Raw genomic sequence first — 12,804 nt, forward strand, 5'->3', positions numbered from 1 at the left:
AATTGAAAACTTTAGATTAAAATGTCTAAAGCAATATCAAAGTGAGGAAGGTGTTAATTGATTCACTGGTGTGAATACCAATCAGATTCCCACCTCACACTTAAGAAATAAGGGCAGAAAGCACTAATGATGAATCTTTATTTTCTTGTCCTTTTTTACAGGCCAAGTAGAATACAGTCATGGGAAAGGAGAATCTGGTGGGAGCTTTGCTTTTAAATTTGATGTGGTTGATGGAGAAGGCAACACATTGATGGGCCAGTCATTTTCCATCAGTGTTTTAGGTAAGGGGGCATTGGGTTTCTAAGAACATTCCACCAGCTCTGGGGTTATATGGTCTGCACTGTGCTTGCCTTGAGGCTGGAGCCTTTCCTTTACCCGGCCCCCATGGGAATCTGGAATACTGTCCCCTCTGCTGTGTGAGGCTCCGGATCCTTGGTGCACTCTCTGATTTTACTCCTGGGCACCAGGCCCAGACCGAAGAATGGAAGCCAAAAGGATCCCCTTTCAAATCACTATTTCTTATATTTTCAGAAGACAATTCCCCACCAATCATCACTGCCAACAAAGGGCTGATCTTGGACGAGAACTCAGTGAAGAAGATCACCACTCTGCAGCTCTCTGCCATGGACCAGGAGAGTAAGCCTGAGGAACTGATCTATAGAATCACTAGACAGCCTGAGCTAGGCCACCTGGAGCATGCAGAATCGCCCGGTAAGCCTATTGCCTGTGGCTTCATCAAACCAAAAGTTGGGATTTAGTAAGCATTGGGGATAAGCCACACACACCTAGAATCTGCCTTTGTTAGTAGTTACTGTCTGCATCACTAATTTTGACCACGATATACTGCCTTGCATTACATTTGGCACCCAGTAGATACTCCGTTTCTTGCTGAAAGCTGAATAAACAATTGCAATTTTACGTAAGCAATCTTGTCTCCATAACTGGGTTGTCAATTCCTTGAGGGCAAACACTGCATCCTGTTCTAATGTCTGAGCACCTGGCACAGTATGATGCACTGTGCTTACAAATGTAATTCAGGAAAGGGGCGCCTGGGTGCCTCAGTCAGTTAATTATCTGACTCCGGCTCAGGTCATGATCTCGTGGTTCATGAATTTGAGCCCTGTGTCGGGCTCTGTGCTGACAGCTCAGGGCCTGGAACCTGCTTTGGATTCTGTGTTTCCCTCTCTCTCTCTCTCGCCCCTCTCCTGCTCGTGTTGTGTGTCTCTCTCTCTCACTCAAAAATAAATAAACATTTAAAAAAAAATTTAAGATAATTCAGGAAATAGCAACTGAGCATGCATATTGAGCAAGATTATAGTTTAGCTGCTGTTGAGGAGGAAAAAACAAGATACAGGAAATTGCATCCTCATCCTTTAAAAAAAAGGTACGGGAGATCCCATCTTCACCCTCTGCTGTGCTCTATTGGATGACATAAGGGACCTCTGCATATAACCATATATAAGAGAAGAATATGGCAGGTATTTTAAGAGTTGTATAAACCTGGTGTCATAGGAATTCAAAAATGAGAGAGGCTTAGGGCACCTGGGTGGCTTAGTCACTTAAGCATCTGACTCTTGATTTAGACTCAGGTCATGCTCTCATGGTTCATGGGTTCAAGCATCGCATCAGGCTCTGCAATGACAGTGCGGAGCCTGCTTGGGATTCTCTTTCTTTCCCTCTCTCTTTGCCTCTCCCCTGTTCATCTTCTTTCTCTTGAAAATGAATAAAAAAGTTTAAAAAAATGGGAGAGGCTACATTGGGTAGGAAGGTGCACAGAGGAGGCATTTAAAGAGCCCTTAGAAGGTAGAGTTTGGGCAAACAGAAATTGTGTTATTTTCAGAGATGGGAACGGCATGTGGGCACACTCAAAAAAATGATGAGTGGGGCCAGTTTAGCTAAAGCATATATTCTGAAAACAGGAGTAGATGCGGCTCACGGGCAGAGTGAGATTTTATGGAGGGTCTTCAGAGCTGGGGATAAGGAATCCCTATTAAATTTAATAGACGATGGAGAGTCACTACAGAATTCTGAGCAGGAAAGTGAAATTCATCTAGTGTCTGATGAATGAAAGAAAGAAAAAGGAGGCAGTGACAGTGGGTTGGAAGTTTCACGTTTGGGCCTAATAGGAGGTAGTGAGGCTTCACCCAGAGGGGCAGTGGTGGGAATAGAAAGGTGAGAATGATGTAATGATGGTATCTGGCACCCAGTAAGCATTCAATAGACAATGGTTGGTGGAAGAATAGGAGGGAAGGAGAGAAGGAGGGAGGGTGGAATTTTGGGATGGGAATCTATAAAAATTGGCTGAATGGATGTGAGGTACTGAAGATGCTTGCTGAACAATTTAAAGGCAGAGTTGTCTTTTTCCATACATCATAGAGGCAGGGATAGATTGCAGGAGATTTAGGGCTTCACTGGTTTCCTTTGGATTTTAATTTACAGAGCCTTCATTCATTTGACCAGAGGAATGACAAAACAGGGGACCTACTTACCATGGTTCTACTCACTGTCTAATACAGGGAGTCAGAGCATAAGCAAACAAGCAACAAATGTATCCTGTATCAATGGCTATGAGTATTAGGGGGAGAAATAAGAGTGTTCCAGGGTGCAGGGAGGAAGGGGGTAAGGGAAGTACTCCCTAATATGACATTTGACAAGAGGTCTGAGGAGAGTGAGGGAGCCAGCCATGCTGATGCTGTAAGGAAAGGGCTTTCCAGACAGACGGATCAGTGAGTATAAACATCTTGAGTTGGGATAAGCCTGTCACATCTAGTTCCAAAGGCAGCAAGACCAGTGTGGCTGGGGCAGGGTGAATGAGACAGTGAATGAGAGGGAGATCTGTGGGGAGAGGTGGAGGGTAGTCTGGCAGAGGATGGGAGGAGAGGCACACCATGGTGATGGTTATGGTGGAGGGGGAAGTGTGGAGTGTTCAGTAGGAAGGTATGGGGGAAGATGGGGAGAATGGTGAAAATCCCTAATGTGGGGGCTCCTGGGTGGCTCAGTTGGTTAAGTGTCTGACTTCAGCTCCGGTCATGATCTCACAGTTTGTGGGTTTGAGCCCTACATCAGGCTCTGTGCTGACAGTTCAGTTTTGGATTCTCTGTCTCCCTCTCTTTGCCCCTTCCTCGTTCATTCTCTCTCTCTCTCTCTCTCTCTCTCTCTCTCTCTCTTTCAGTCTCTATCAAAAATAAATAAACATTTTTAAAAAAATCCGTAAGGGGCGCCTGAGTGGCTCAATTGGTTAAGCATCTGACTTCGGCTCTGATCATGATCTCACGGTTTACGGGTTTGAGCCCCACGTCAGGCTCTGTGCTGACTGCCAGCTCAGAGCCTGGAGCCTGTTTCATATTCTGTGTCTCCCTCTCTCTCTGACCCTCCCCTGCTCACGCTGTGTCTCTTCTCTCTCTCTCTCAGAAATAAATAAAACGTTTTTAAAAAATTTAAAAAAAAAAAAAGGAAAGAAAAAAAATCCCTAATGCAAATGGAAGCAAATGGCCTACCCTTTTGTCCCAATGTTCCTGCAGGAAGAATGCACATCAGCACTCCTAAGACCTTGGCTGCAGGAGATATTTGATAACTAATTCATGAGCTAATTGCTTCTGCCAGAATTCTGTCAGGTTGCTGATTTTATCTCTCCAAAGATGAAAGGGCAGACTCTTGGCTGTTGTGTTAGGCAGCTGCATCCACACCGTACAGAGATTTAAAAGCACTGAGCCTCACGCAAGGCACTGTCGGTTGCCTTCCTGATGGTAAATCCCAGCCCCTGCTCTTCTCTGACCCTGGGCTGCCTTAAGAGTTCAATGTGAGGCTGCTTCAATGACTCCTCTTCTGTTTTTACAGTCTCAACCATCCCTGGGATTAAATTCTGGTTGCCAAGACAAAGCCAACGCTGCTTAGGAGGAGACTTCTGGTGATCACACTTCTCCCTTATCTTGGGAAAGTCCCCTCCAAAAAAGGAGGGAGGGCTCCCTTTCGCAGGATACTTTTCACCTGCCCTTTTCCACCAGACTTGGCTTCCTAACTCACTTGACTCATGCCCCCACCAGTTTTTCTCCACCCACCTGTTTATAGAAACTCCTGGTGGACTAGGTACGAGGCTCCAGCCCCCTCCCCTTTACTCTTGGGGGCCTCCTCCCCATTGCTAACGGAACAGGGTTTCCCTGCCCCTCCTGCACCTCCAACCCCATTCTGAGTCATTTCAGTAGCATTTGGACAGAATTCTCACATTCCCTGTCTGCCGTAAGTGAGAATATTTTTATGAATTTGGTACTTTAGATGTCAAAGGTGTCCCTTCAGAGGAAATGCATGTTGATATCTTATATTCCTCTCTTAAGGCAGCTGGCTCAGCTTCTAGAAAAGCCCCTACACCTTGCCTCTTTGCCTCAGTGGGTGAGGGTGGGTCTACCAGGAGTTGAGGTGGGCTGGCCTGTGCTTTTCCAGAAGAACAAAGCATGTTCCTAGGCCAGTGCCTTGTAGTGCAGGCACTGAGCTATTTTGGAACTGATGCCTCTTGGAATTATCAATTTCCTCCAGTGCCTGCAGATATGCTTTCACTGGTTAGCTATGAAGTGGACTTATTCTCATACTGTCTGTCTTGGTCAGTGAATTGTAATTGATTGTTCTTTTTGTATAGACAGGACAGGTGTGGAGATCCTACTTTTGTCCCCTGCGATCTAGGGAGCCACATGCCGGTACAGACTGTGCAGAAGACAGCCATGAGCCTGCCCATGTGTGCCTTTTGGAAGGTTGAGGGGCCATCCCCTCATGTCGGGGACCCTAAAGATCCTCTTTTTATTGTGAAACCAGAGTAAGGAGTCATTAAGATATAAGTCTCTGGAACAAAGAGACCCCAAATCATAGTGCCTTCAACAAGAAATTCATTTTCTCTCACAGAAATATCCAGAGGCAGGTGGCCCAGATGGCCTAAGGTGGCTCTGCGATCCTCAGTATGAGGCTTCCATCTCTGGTCCGAGGGGACCACTGTAATTGTTGCCATTACCCAGCCAGCAATAAGGGGCAAAGGCCAGGGGACCACGCATCCATTTCTATTTTAGGAGTATTACCAGAAGAGCGCACATCAATTTTGATCACAACCCAGTGGCCTGGGTGTAGTCAGACAAAGCTGTGGGATGGCTGGGAAATGTAGATCCGAACTGGGCATCCAATTACTAGGCTAACAGTGAGGACTTGTATTTTTCAAGTCAGGGAGGAGTATAGCAGTCTCCAGCACACTGGTTTCTCACTTTCACCAAACACTGACTGAGTAGCTGCTGCAGGAGGAAATTTGTTTTGGAGGTGGGAGACTCATAAACAAACACGTGCACATGTGTTTCTGTAGCTGTGACAGCAACATGACACAACAGTGAGAGCCAATGCACAGAGAGTTCCACCTGCAAGAGGTGTGGAAGTGAGTCAGGAAAGACGTCCCAGAGATGGCACTTCAGCGAAGGTTTTCAGCGGTGTCCTCTTTGTCTCAGCCTCTGTCAGTATCGTGACACCAACCAAAATAGGATGAACCCATGGCTTTAGTTTCTGTTGTCCCCCAGAGCAGACCTATGTTAGTGTGCTGAAGACCGCCGTCGCAAAGTACCACAGACCGGGCAACTTAACTGAGTCTCAAAGATCTGGGGCTGGAGGTCCGAGATCATGCTATCAACAGGGTTGATTCTCCCAAGGGCTGTGAGGAAGAATCTGGCCCAGGCCTCTCCTCAGCTTATAGAGATGGCCATCTTTCTGCGCCCAGGGCATGCTCCCTGTGTGGGTATATCTGTGACAAACTGTCTCTTTTTATAAGCACATTAATCAGATTGGATTAGGGCCACTCTAATGACCGCATCTTAACTTTACTCTGCAATGGTCCTATTTCCAAATAAGGTCACATGTGAGGTACTGAGGGTTAGGACATCAGCATATGAATTTGGGGTGTGGGGGGGGCGGGCAGTGAGGGAGGGGACACAATCCATTCCATGACAGGAGGCTCTGAAGAAAATCTGAAGCAAAGAAGCTGAGAGTCCCCCAAAGCCTGAGTCTGAGGTGGGACACAGGCAGTGTCACAGAGCTAGCCACAGCTCTGCAGAAAGCAGGAAGGTGGAGGCAAAGGAAGGCAATTTCTTCAAAGATGCTTTATTCCCACGCTGCCTTTCTGACCTGGACTGAACTTTCTCTAACGTACTGGCCCTCCGGGGGAATTGGAAAAACTGACAGGGTTAATGTGGGTCTCTGTAATACTGCCAGATACATAGTTTAGCCAGAGGGTTGGTAACTGAAAACACCTTCGATGGGATTAAATGCCTTCAAGATATTTCAAACAGTAACTACCTGCTGTGACAGCCAGTAGGGACAATATGGTATTAGAAACACCATCTTGATGGGGAGTAGTAAGTCTTCCAATATTCAATTAACAAAGGCTGGAATTTTTTCTTACGTGTATAGAGATTGAACATCTGTGCTCAGTAAGACCTCTTAGATAGCAATTAGAGTGGATGAACTGAATTCATTCACCAGCCATGTTTTGAGTACCTGTTCTGTGCCAGGCACTATTCTCGGTGCAGAATAGTGAAGAAACAATAAAAATCCTTGTCCTCTTAAAGCTTACATTCTAGATGCATCTCATTACCCTCTGCCACCAAGTTAGGGATATCAGACAAGACAAATGTTATAGCCAAGAAAGTATTCTAGAAGAAATGAATCAATTAAAATATTACAATGGTGATATTGCAGAGGTAGATTCATGAATGGCTTTTGTGATTTTTCACTACTTTTCTCTGTTTTTCACATTCGCTCTAATAGACTTTCATTACTTTTATATTGAAAAAAAATTAAAGGATAATGGTAAAATCCAAGATTTTCACCTAGCCTGAAAAGGTTAGATGAGTTGTACAAAAAGTACTCCTTGCAAGCATAAACTTTAAAGTTAGACAACCTTGAGCTCCAGCCCCAACACTGCCCTCCTGTTAGCTGTGTGACCTTGGATAGGTCACACTGCTTTTCTAATTTTATTCATATCATAATCTAGAAAAGTGGAGGTAATATGCCAACCTTGACCTCCTAGAATTGTTACAAGATACAACTCAGTATATATAAACAAGACTGAAACAGAGTTCTGCACATGGGGTAGGTAGTCAATGTTTGCTAGATTGACTTGGGAAAGGAGCCTAGAGCTGTCAGCTACGGCTAGTGGAAATGTAAAATATACCACTTAGTTTGGCAGTCTCCTAAAAAGTTAAGCATGGGCCCAACATGCATTCCCACCATTCCACTCTTAGAGATTTACCCAAGAGGAATAAAAACTTAAGCCCCTACCAAGACTTGTGCACAAATGATCGTAACAGCTTTATTTGCAATAGCACAAAACTGGAAATAACCTAAATGACCACCAGCGGGTGAATGGAGAAACAAACTGTAATATAATCACATTAAAAAGAAATAAACTATGAGTACATGCTGCAATATGGAAGAAACTCAAAACAATTCTGCTAAATGAAAGAAAGCATAAAATAGTATGTACCTTATGATTCTAATTATGGAAAAATTAGAGAAGATCCAACTAATCTACAGTTACAGAAAACAATTGATTTATTTCTTTGGAATAGGGTAAGGGATGGGAAAGGGAAGAATGGAGGGATTATAGAATGTCAGTTGAGAAACTTTTGGGAAATGGAAATGTTCACTATTTTGATTGAGATGATAGTTTCATGGATGTGCCCAAGGTTATGAAATTGTACACTTTAAATATGTGCAATATATTATATGTCAATTTCCTCTCAGTAAGAAATGTTAAAAAAAAAAAGATCAATTCCAAATCTTTCTTTCCAAAAAGGAAAAAAAATCTATCACCTTTCTTAATCAATCTTAGACTATAAAAGACTCATATAAAGAGAACAGTGAATTAGGTGACCAGTTGATTGTGAGAATCCATATAAGAATTTCCCTATGAGCTGTGAGGATGGATTCACAGCAGGGAAAAAGATTTAAATTTCTCAGTGCAGCCAGTCTGAAGTTATTAAATTTTTAAAGAATGGTGTGGATTTCTGTCCAGAGCCACAAGACAAAGCGATAAGACAGGGGGCTACATTTTTTGCCTGTCAAGAGCTGATGTAGCAAGCACAGAAATATAAAATTCCTCATCAAAAAAATAATGCCCCAGTATCCAGGAGACTGTTGTAGCTAGGGGTAACAAATTTCAGATGATAAAGAGAGTTGCAAATGTGTAAAGCATGTGGGTTGGTTTTTTTAAAAAAGATAAAGCAGTGATATTGATGCCATAGTTACATGTAAAACAGTTAAAGTAGAATCTCTTTGGGTTTTTTTGCTGAAAGGCCAAACTGTTTTTCCCTGCATTAACAATGACAAATAATAAATCCCATGAAGCAGAAAATGAATTTCAGGACCAAACCAAAGGACTAGATTCAATGGATTAATACCCCAGCACCCAGAAACAGAAAGAGGAATTTGTGCTGAGGGACGAAAATCACATTCAATGTGGTTTTGTTTCAGTCTTGGCTGGCACTGAAGATGAGCCACAGAAGCCCTATGATAGGAGCAAGAATTCTGGTCTGTTTTGATAAATGTTGGACATTTAAAAACATAAGATGTTATTCATTTGTGGGATACATGGGCATTATCTAAAATGACTTTAGGTTTTTTTGTTTTGTTTGTGTTGTTTGACTTTGAAAATGACTGTGAAAAAAATGTAACATGTTTTTTCTACATCATGTTTTTAAAGGATACTGGCTTTTTAGGTCATTTTAGAGTTGAGATAGAATGATTGCTCAAACCCCAGAGTCATACAGTAAGTTTTGTAACTGCCAGCCTGGCTACAGTGGTATGTGAGAAGCCAGAATCGTAGACCAGAATGTTGAAAGGACCTTGAAGAATATCCAATGAAATCTTGGATGCCAGGCTCACTAATCACAGAAAAAAAGCCATTATGTGTAGCCAAGCCCTATGACTCTAGTGTTCAAAAGCTAAATCATCATACAATATTAAAAATTAGGGCAGGTTTTCAGAGAGGACTATGAGGTTATAGGGGGATATAAAACTTAAGAGAGAGGAGTTTGGGGCCCAAGGCAATGGCTATACCTTTCACATATTTGACCTGCATACATAAACCCCTAGAGAAAGGAGAGGAACATTTATTGAGCACCTGCTGTTGGCTAGGCACATACTAGAAGCTAGATAAATTAAGTTAACATGTGCTTCCACAGAACATATGCTGTTGTAGAAAAAAATATGTATATATACAAACAACTCTAACACAAGGTTTCAGAGAGAAGCGTATAACTGCTATGAGAGAAATACAAAGGACTCCGTGGTGAGAGTTTTGCATTTCTCTAGCATTAGAAGTATGGCTAGCATTTTGACATCCTTTCTCTGGTTCTCTCTTCCCCTTTTGCTAGGTATCCAGATTAGTTCCTTTACTCAAGCTGACCTGACTTCACGAAGCATTCAGTATATCCACTCCAGTAAGACCGAGAACCATTCAGATGCCTTCAGCTTCACGCTCTCAGATGGAGTCAGTGAGGTAGGCAATGCATTCTATTCGCTCAGTGAATGGGTACTGATTCAGCACAGTCTTCTTTGATGCAAAGCAACTATGCAAGCTTCACCTTCCCCTGCTCTCACCCAAGGATAGTGGTAGCCTCTGACAGACCCTGGGGCTCTCGCCAAAGGGAAATTGCTCTGGATTCCTGGTCAGTCAGTCACGCTGGGAATGAGTGAAAGGAAAAGTAGAGAGCACCTACCTTCTCCATGGGTGTGTGCTGAGGACAGGTGTCCCTCCTGCACTTTCTACCATCTAGGTGATGCAGACCTTCCATATCACCATACACCCTGTGGATGATTCACTGCCTGTTGTACACAACTCGGGGATGCGGGTACAGGAGGGTGTGAGGAAGACCATCACAGAGTTTGAGCTCAAGGCGGTGGATGCTGACACGGAGGTAAGAGCACTCCGCTGGGTTCTCTGGTTGAATGAGAGGCTGATCTGTTGCTTTGTGACTGTGCGTCCTGAGAGTAGGGCAGGGGGTGAGGTTCGTGCAGGTGTCCTTGAAGGGTTAAAAACCAGAAGACACTGTGGCCTTCTGGAAAAGAGAAACTAATATATTTGAGATCAAATTGGTTTTAAACCCTTTCTCAGAACCTAAATACATTCACTCTTTACCCTGATTACATGTAATAATCCCTTAATATGCTGATATTTTTAATCATGATTCATAGAAAATTAGATAGCATTTTACCTGCTTTTTTATTTTTTCTTATTAGACTCAGCAAGGGTTTTGAGCACCTATTTATTTTCCTATCATTTTACCTGCTTCATTCAGACTTCTCTGAATGACACCTGATTATTACAATTGGAGCACCCTTACAGAACTAGGCTTTATTCAGTAAAACAGAGCACATAGAGACCAAATTCTAATTCTCATGATGCTTTCAGATTAAAGCGTCTAACATTCTGACATGATTTAGCGCTCCCATAAAAGAGTACCATAGCATTTGTTCATTAGTTCTGTGTCTACCTTTCCCCATGCCAGTACTCATTCATTTATTTATTCTCAAAAATATCGATAACCTAATTAAATGCTCTGCTCTAGATGCTAAAGACAGGGCTGTAAACAAAACAAAGTTTCAACCTTAGGGAGTTTTCAGCCTTAGGTTAAAGGAACAGACGAGAAAGAAAGATCATATAAATATCATGTCAGATATGATAAGAGCTCTGAATAAAAATAAAGCAATACAAAGGAGATAGAGATTGAAGGATGTGTTATTTTAGACAGAGTGGTCAGGGACATCTTCTCTGAGGAGATGATATTTGAGCAGAGAATCACGAAGTGGAAGAGCAAGGTATGCAGTGTCTTAAAGAGTCATTCTCTGGGCAAAAGAACCAGCGTGCAAAGGGCCTGCTGTCAAGTGTGTTTGGAAACTTTTGAGTTACAATGAAGAAGCCAAGGAGCCGGAGCCCAGTGAGTGAGCAGGAGAAAAGAGGAATGGGCCAGAAGGAAGCCCAGCACTAGGCCACGGAGGGCCTTGTTGGCCAGGTCAGGCCTTTCCATTTTTTCTAAGTTGGTGGAAGATCATTGGAAAATCTTGAACAGAGTTTTTTACATCTTTATTTTTTCTTCTATGTGTCACCCTAGAAGCTGCAGTTAGAAAGAGGAAATTAGCTTCTGTTCTATTGCATATTGTACATAAGAGCTTTAGGAAAGTGGGGAAAAGGTTAGGAAGGAAATGAATGGTTGTAAAAGTCTAGTTCCTATCATCCTTGCATAAGTTAAAAATTCAGGTTTTTGAGGCGCCTGGGTGGCTCAGTTGGTTAAGCGGCCAGGTCATGATTTCACAGTCTGTGGGTTCAAGCCCCGCACCGGGCTCTGTGCTGATAGCTCATAGCCTGAAGCTGCTTCAGATTCTGTGTCTCCCTCTCTCTCTACCTTTTCCCCGACCCTCACTCTCTCTTTCTCAATAATGAATAAACATTAAAAAAGGGGTTTTTTTGATTAATGTTTTCCCCTTTGACTGCCTGGAGCTGCTTCAGATTCTGTGTCTCCCTCTCTCTCTGCCCCTCCCCACCTCTCAAAAATGAATAAACATTAAAAAAAATTTTTTTTAATTCAGATTTCCCCTTTGACCCTTAAAAGACAGATTTAAATGTCTTCCTCTGACACCAGAAGGCATCAGAACATAAGTTCAATTGTAGTAACCAACACAGTTTCTCTCCTTAGTTTAATTTTTGGTATCTCTAAAGCAAATGCGATCCTTATTTTATAAACATCTTTCGGCGTGGGTATCCTTGACCACCTGCTGGCTGTCACTCACAAATCTGGTTTTTCCCCTTGCTTTCTACCCCCTCGACAGGCCGAGTCTGTCACATTCACCATTGTGCAGCCCCCACGCCACGGCACCATCGAGCGGACCACCAACGGGCAGCACTTCTGGCACACTTCCACCTTCACCATGGAAGACATCTACCAGAACCAGGTCAGCTACAGCCATGATGGCAGCAACTCTCTCAGAGACCACTTCACCTTCACCGTGGCTGATGGCTCAAACCCCTTCTTTATCATTGAGGAAGGAGGAAAAGAGGTGAGGGGCAAAGACAGTGGAGAGGGAGACACAGCAAAGTGTGCCAGAGGTTGTCCAAAGGCAGAACATGGCATTTTTAGGCCAAGAATAGCAATGTTCTTAGTGTCACTAATTGGCCTTGGGCAAATCACTTAACTTCTCTATGTTTCAGCTTTTTACCTGTGAAATGGGTATGATTTCAGTTAGTCTAAGTATCAAAGGAGGTAATCTACAGAAAGTGGGTAACATTGTTGGCAAATAGCATGCACAATAAGGGGCGATAGTTATTGTTATTATGACTGTCATTATTTGTTTTTTCCACCTGTTGGCTCCTTTCATCTGGCTTTTCAATAATCTCAGACGATTCTAGATTATCTTTCTCTTTTCAGTGTCCCCTCAGCCAGCCAGGGTTTCTCAATCTCCTGAAGAATAACCTGGTGAAGAGTGTGGCTTTTCCATCTAAAAGACCCTGATTTAAATTCTAGCTCTCACTTACTAGCTGAAATCTCTTTGTAAGTCAGTTATCCTTCCTAAGCCTCAATTGCCCTGTCTGTAAAATGGGGATGATACCTGCCCTTATGATATACGTAAAGCACTTAACCTGGTGCCTTACACAGGAAACATAGGAAACTTCAATAAACTGTAGCTATAGTATTATCATCATTGTCATCATTTTAGGAGCAGCTCGTGAAACAGATTAACAATGTTTTTCTCTTGAGGTCGTACAGTTGTCAAGCGTTACTCCCCTAA

The 12,804-nt window shown here is 43.1% G+C and overlaps 1 protein-coding gene across 1 annotated transcript in view; it reads left to right on the forward strand.

Annotated features, from left to right (window-relative positions):
• FRAS1 (Fraser extracellular matrix complex subunit 1) overlaps nt 1–12,804 on the forward strand; it is a 423,467-nt gene that overhangs the window by 344,984 nt on the left and 65,679 nt on the right. Inside the window, exons 46-50 of the mRNA XM_077770550.1 lie at nt 162–281; nt 532–711; nt 9,396–9,520; nt 9,798–9,938; nt 11,848–12,075. Coding sequence (XP_077626676.1) covers nt 162–281; nt 532–711; nt 9,396–9,520; nt 9,798–9,938; nt 11,848–12,075 — 794 coding nt within the window. The remainder of the gene's footprint in view (nt 1–161; nt 282–531; nt 712–9,395; nt 9,521–9,797; nt 9,939–11,847; nt 12,076–12,804) is intronic.

This window comes from Crocuta crocuta, unplaced genomic scaffold, assembly GCF_008692635.1.
Source record: "Crocuta crocuta isolate KB4526 unplaced genomic scaffold, BGI_CrCroc_1.0 scaffold236, whole genome shotgun sequence".
Classification (NCBI taxonomy): Eukaryota; Metazoa; Chordata; class Mammalia; order Carnivora; family Hyaenidae; genus Crocuta; species Crocuta crocuta.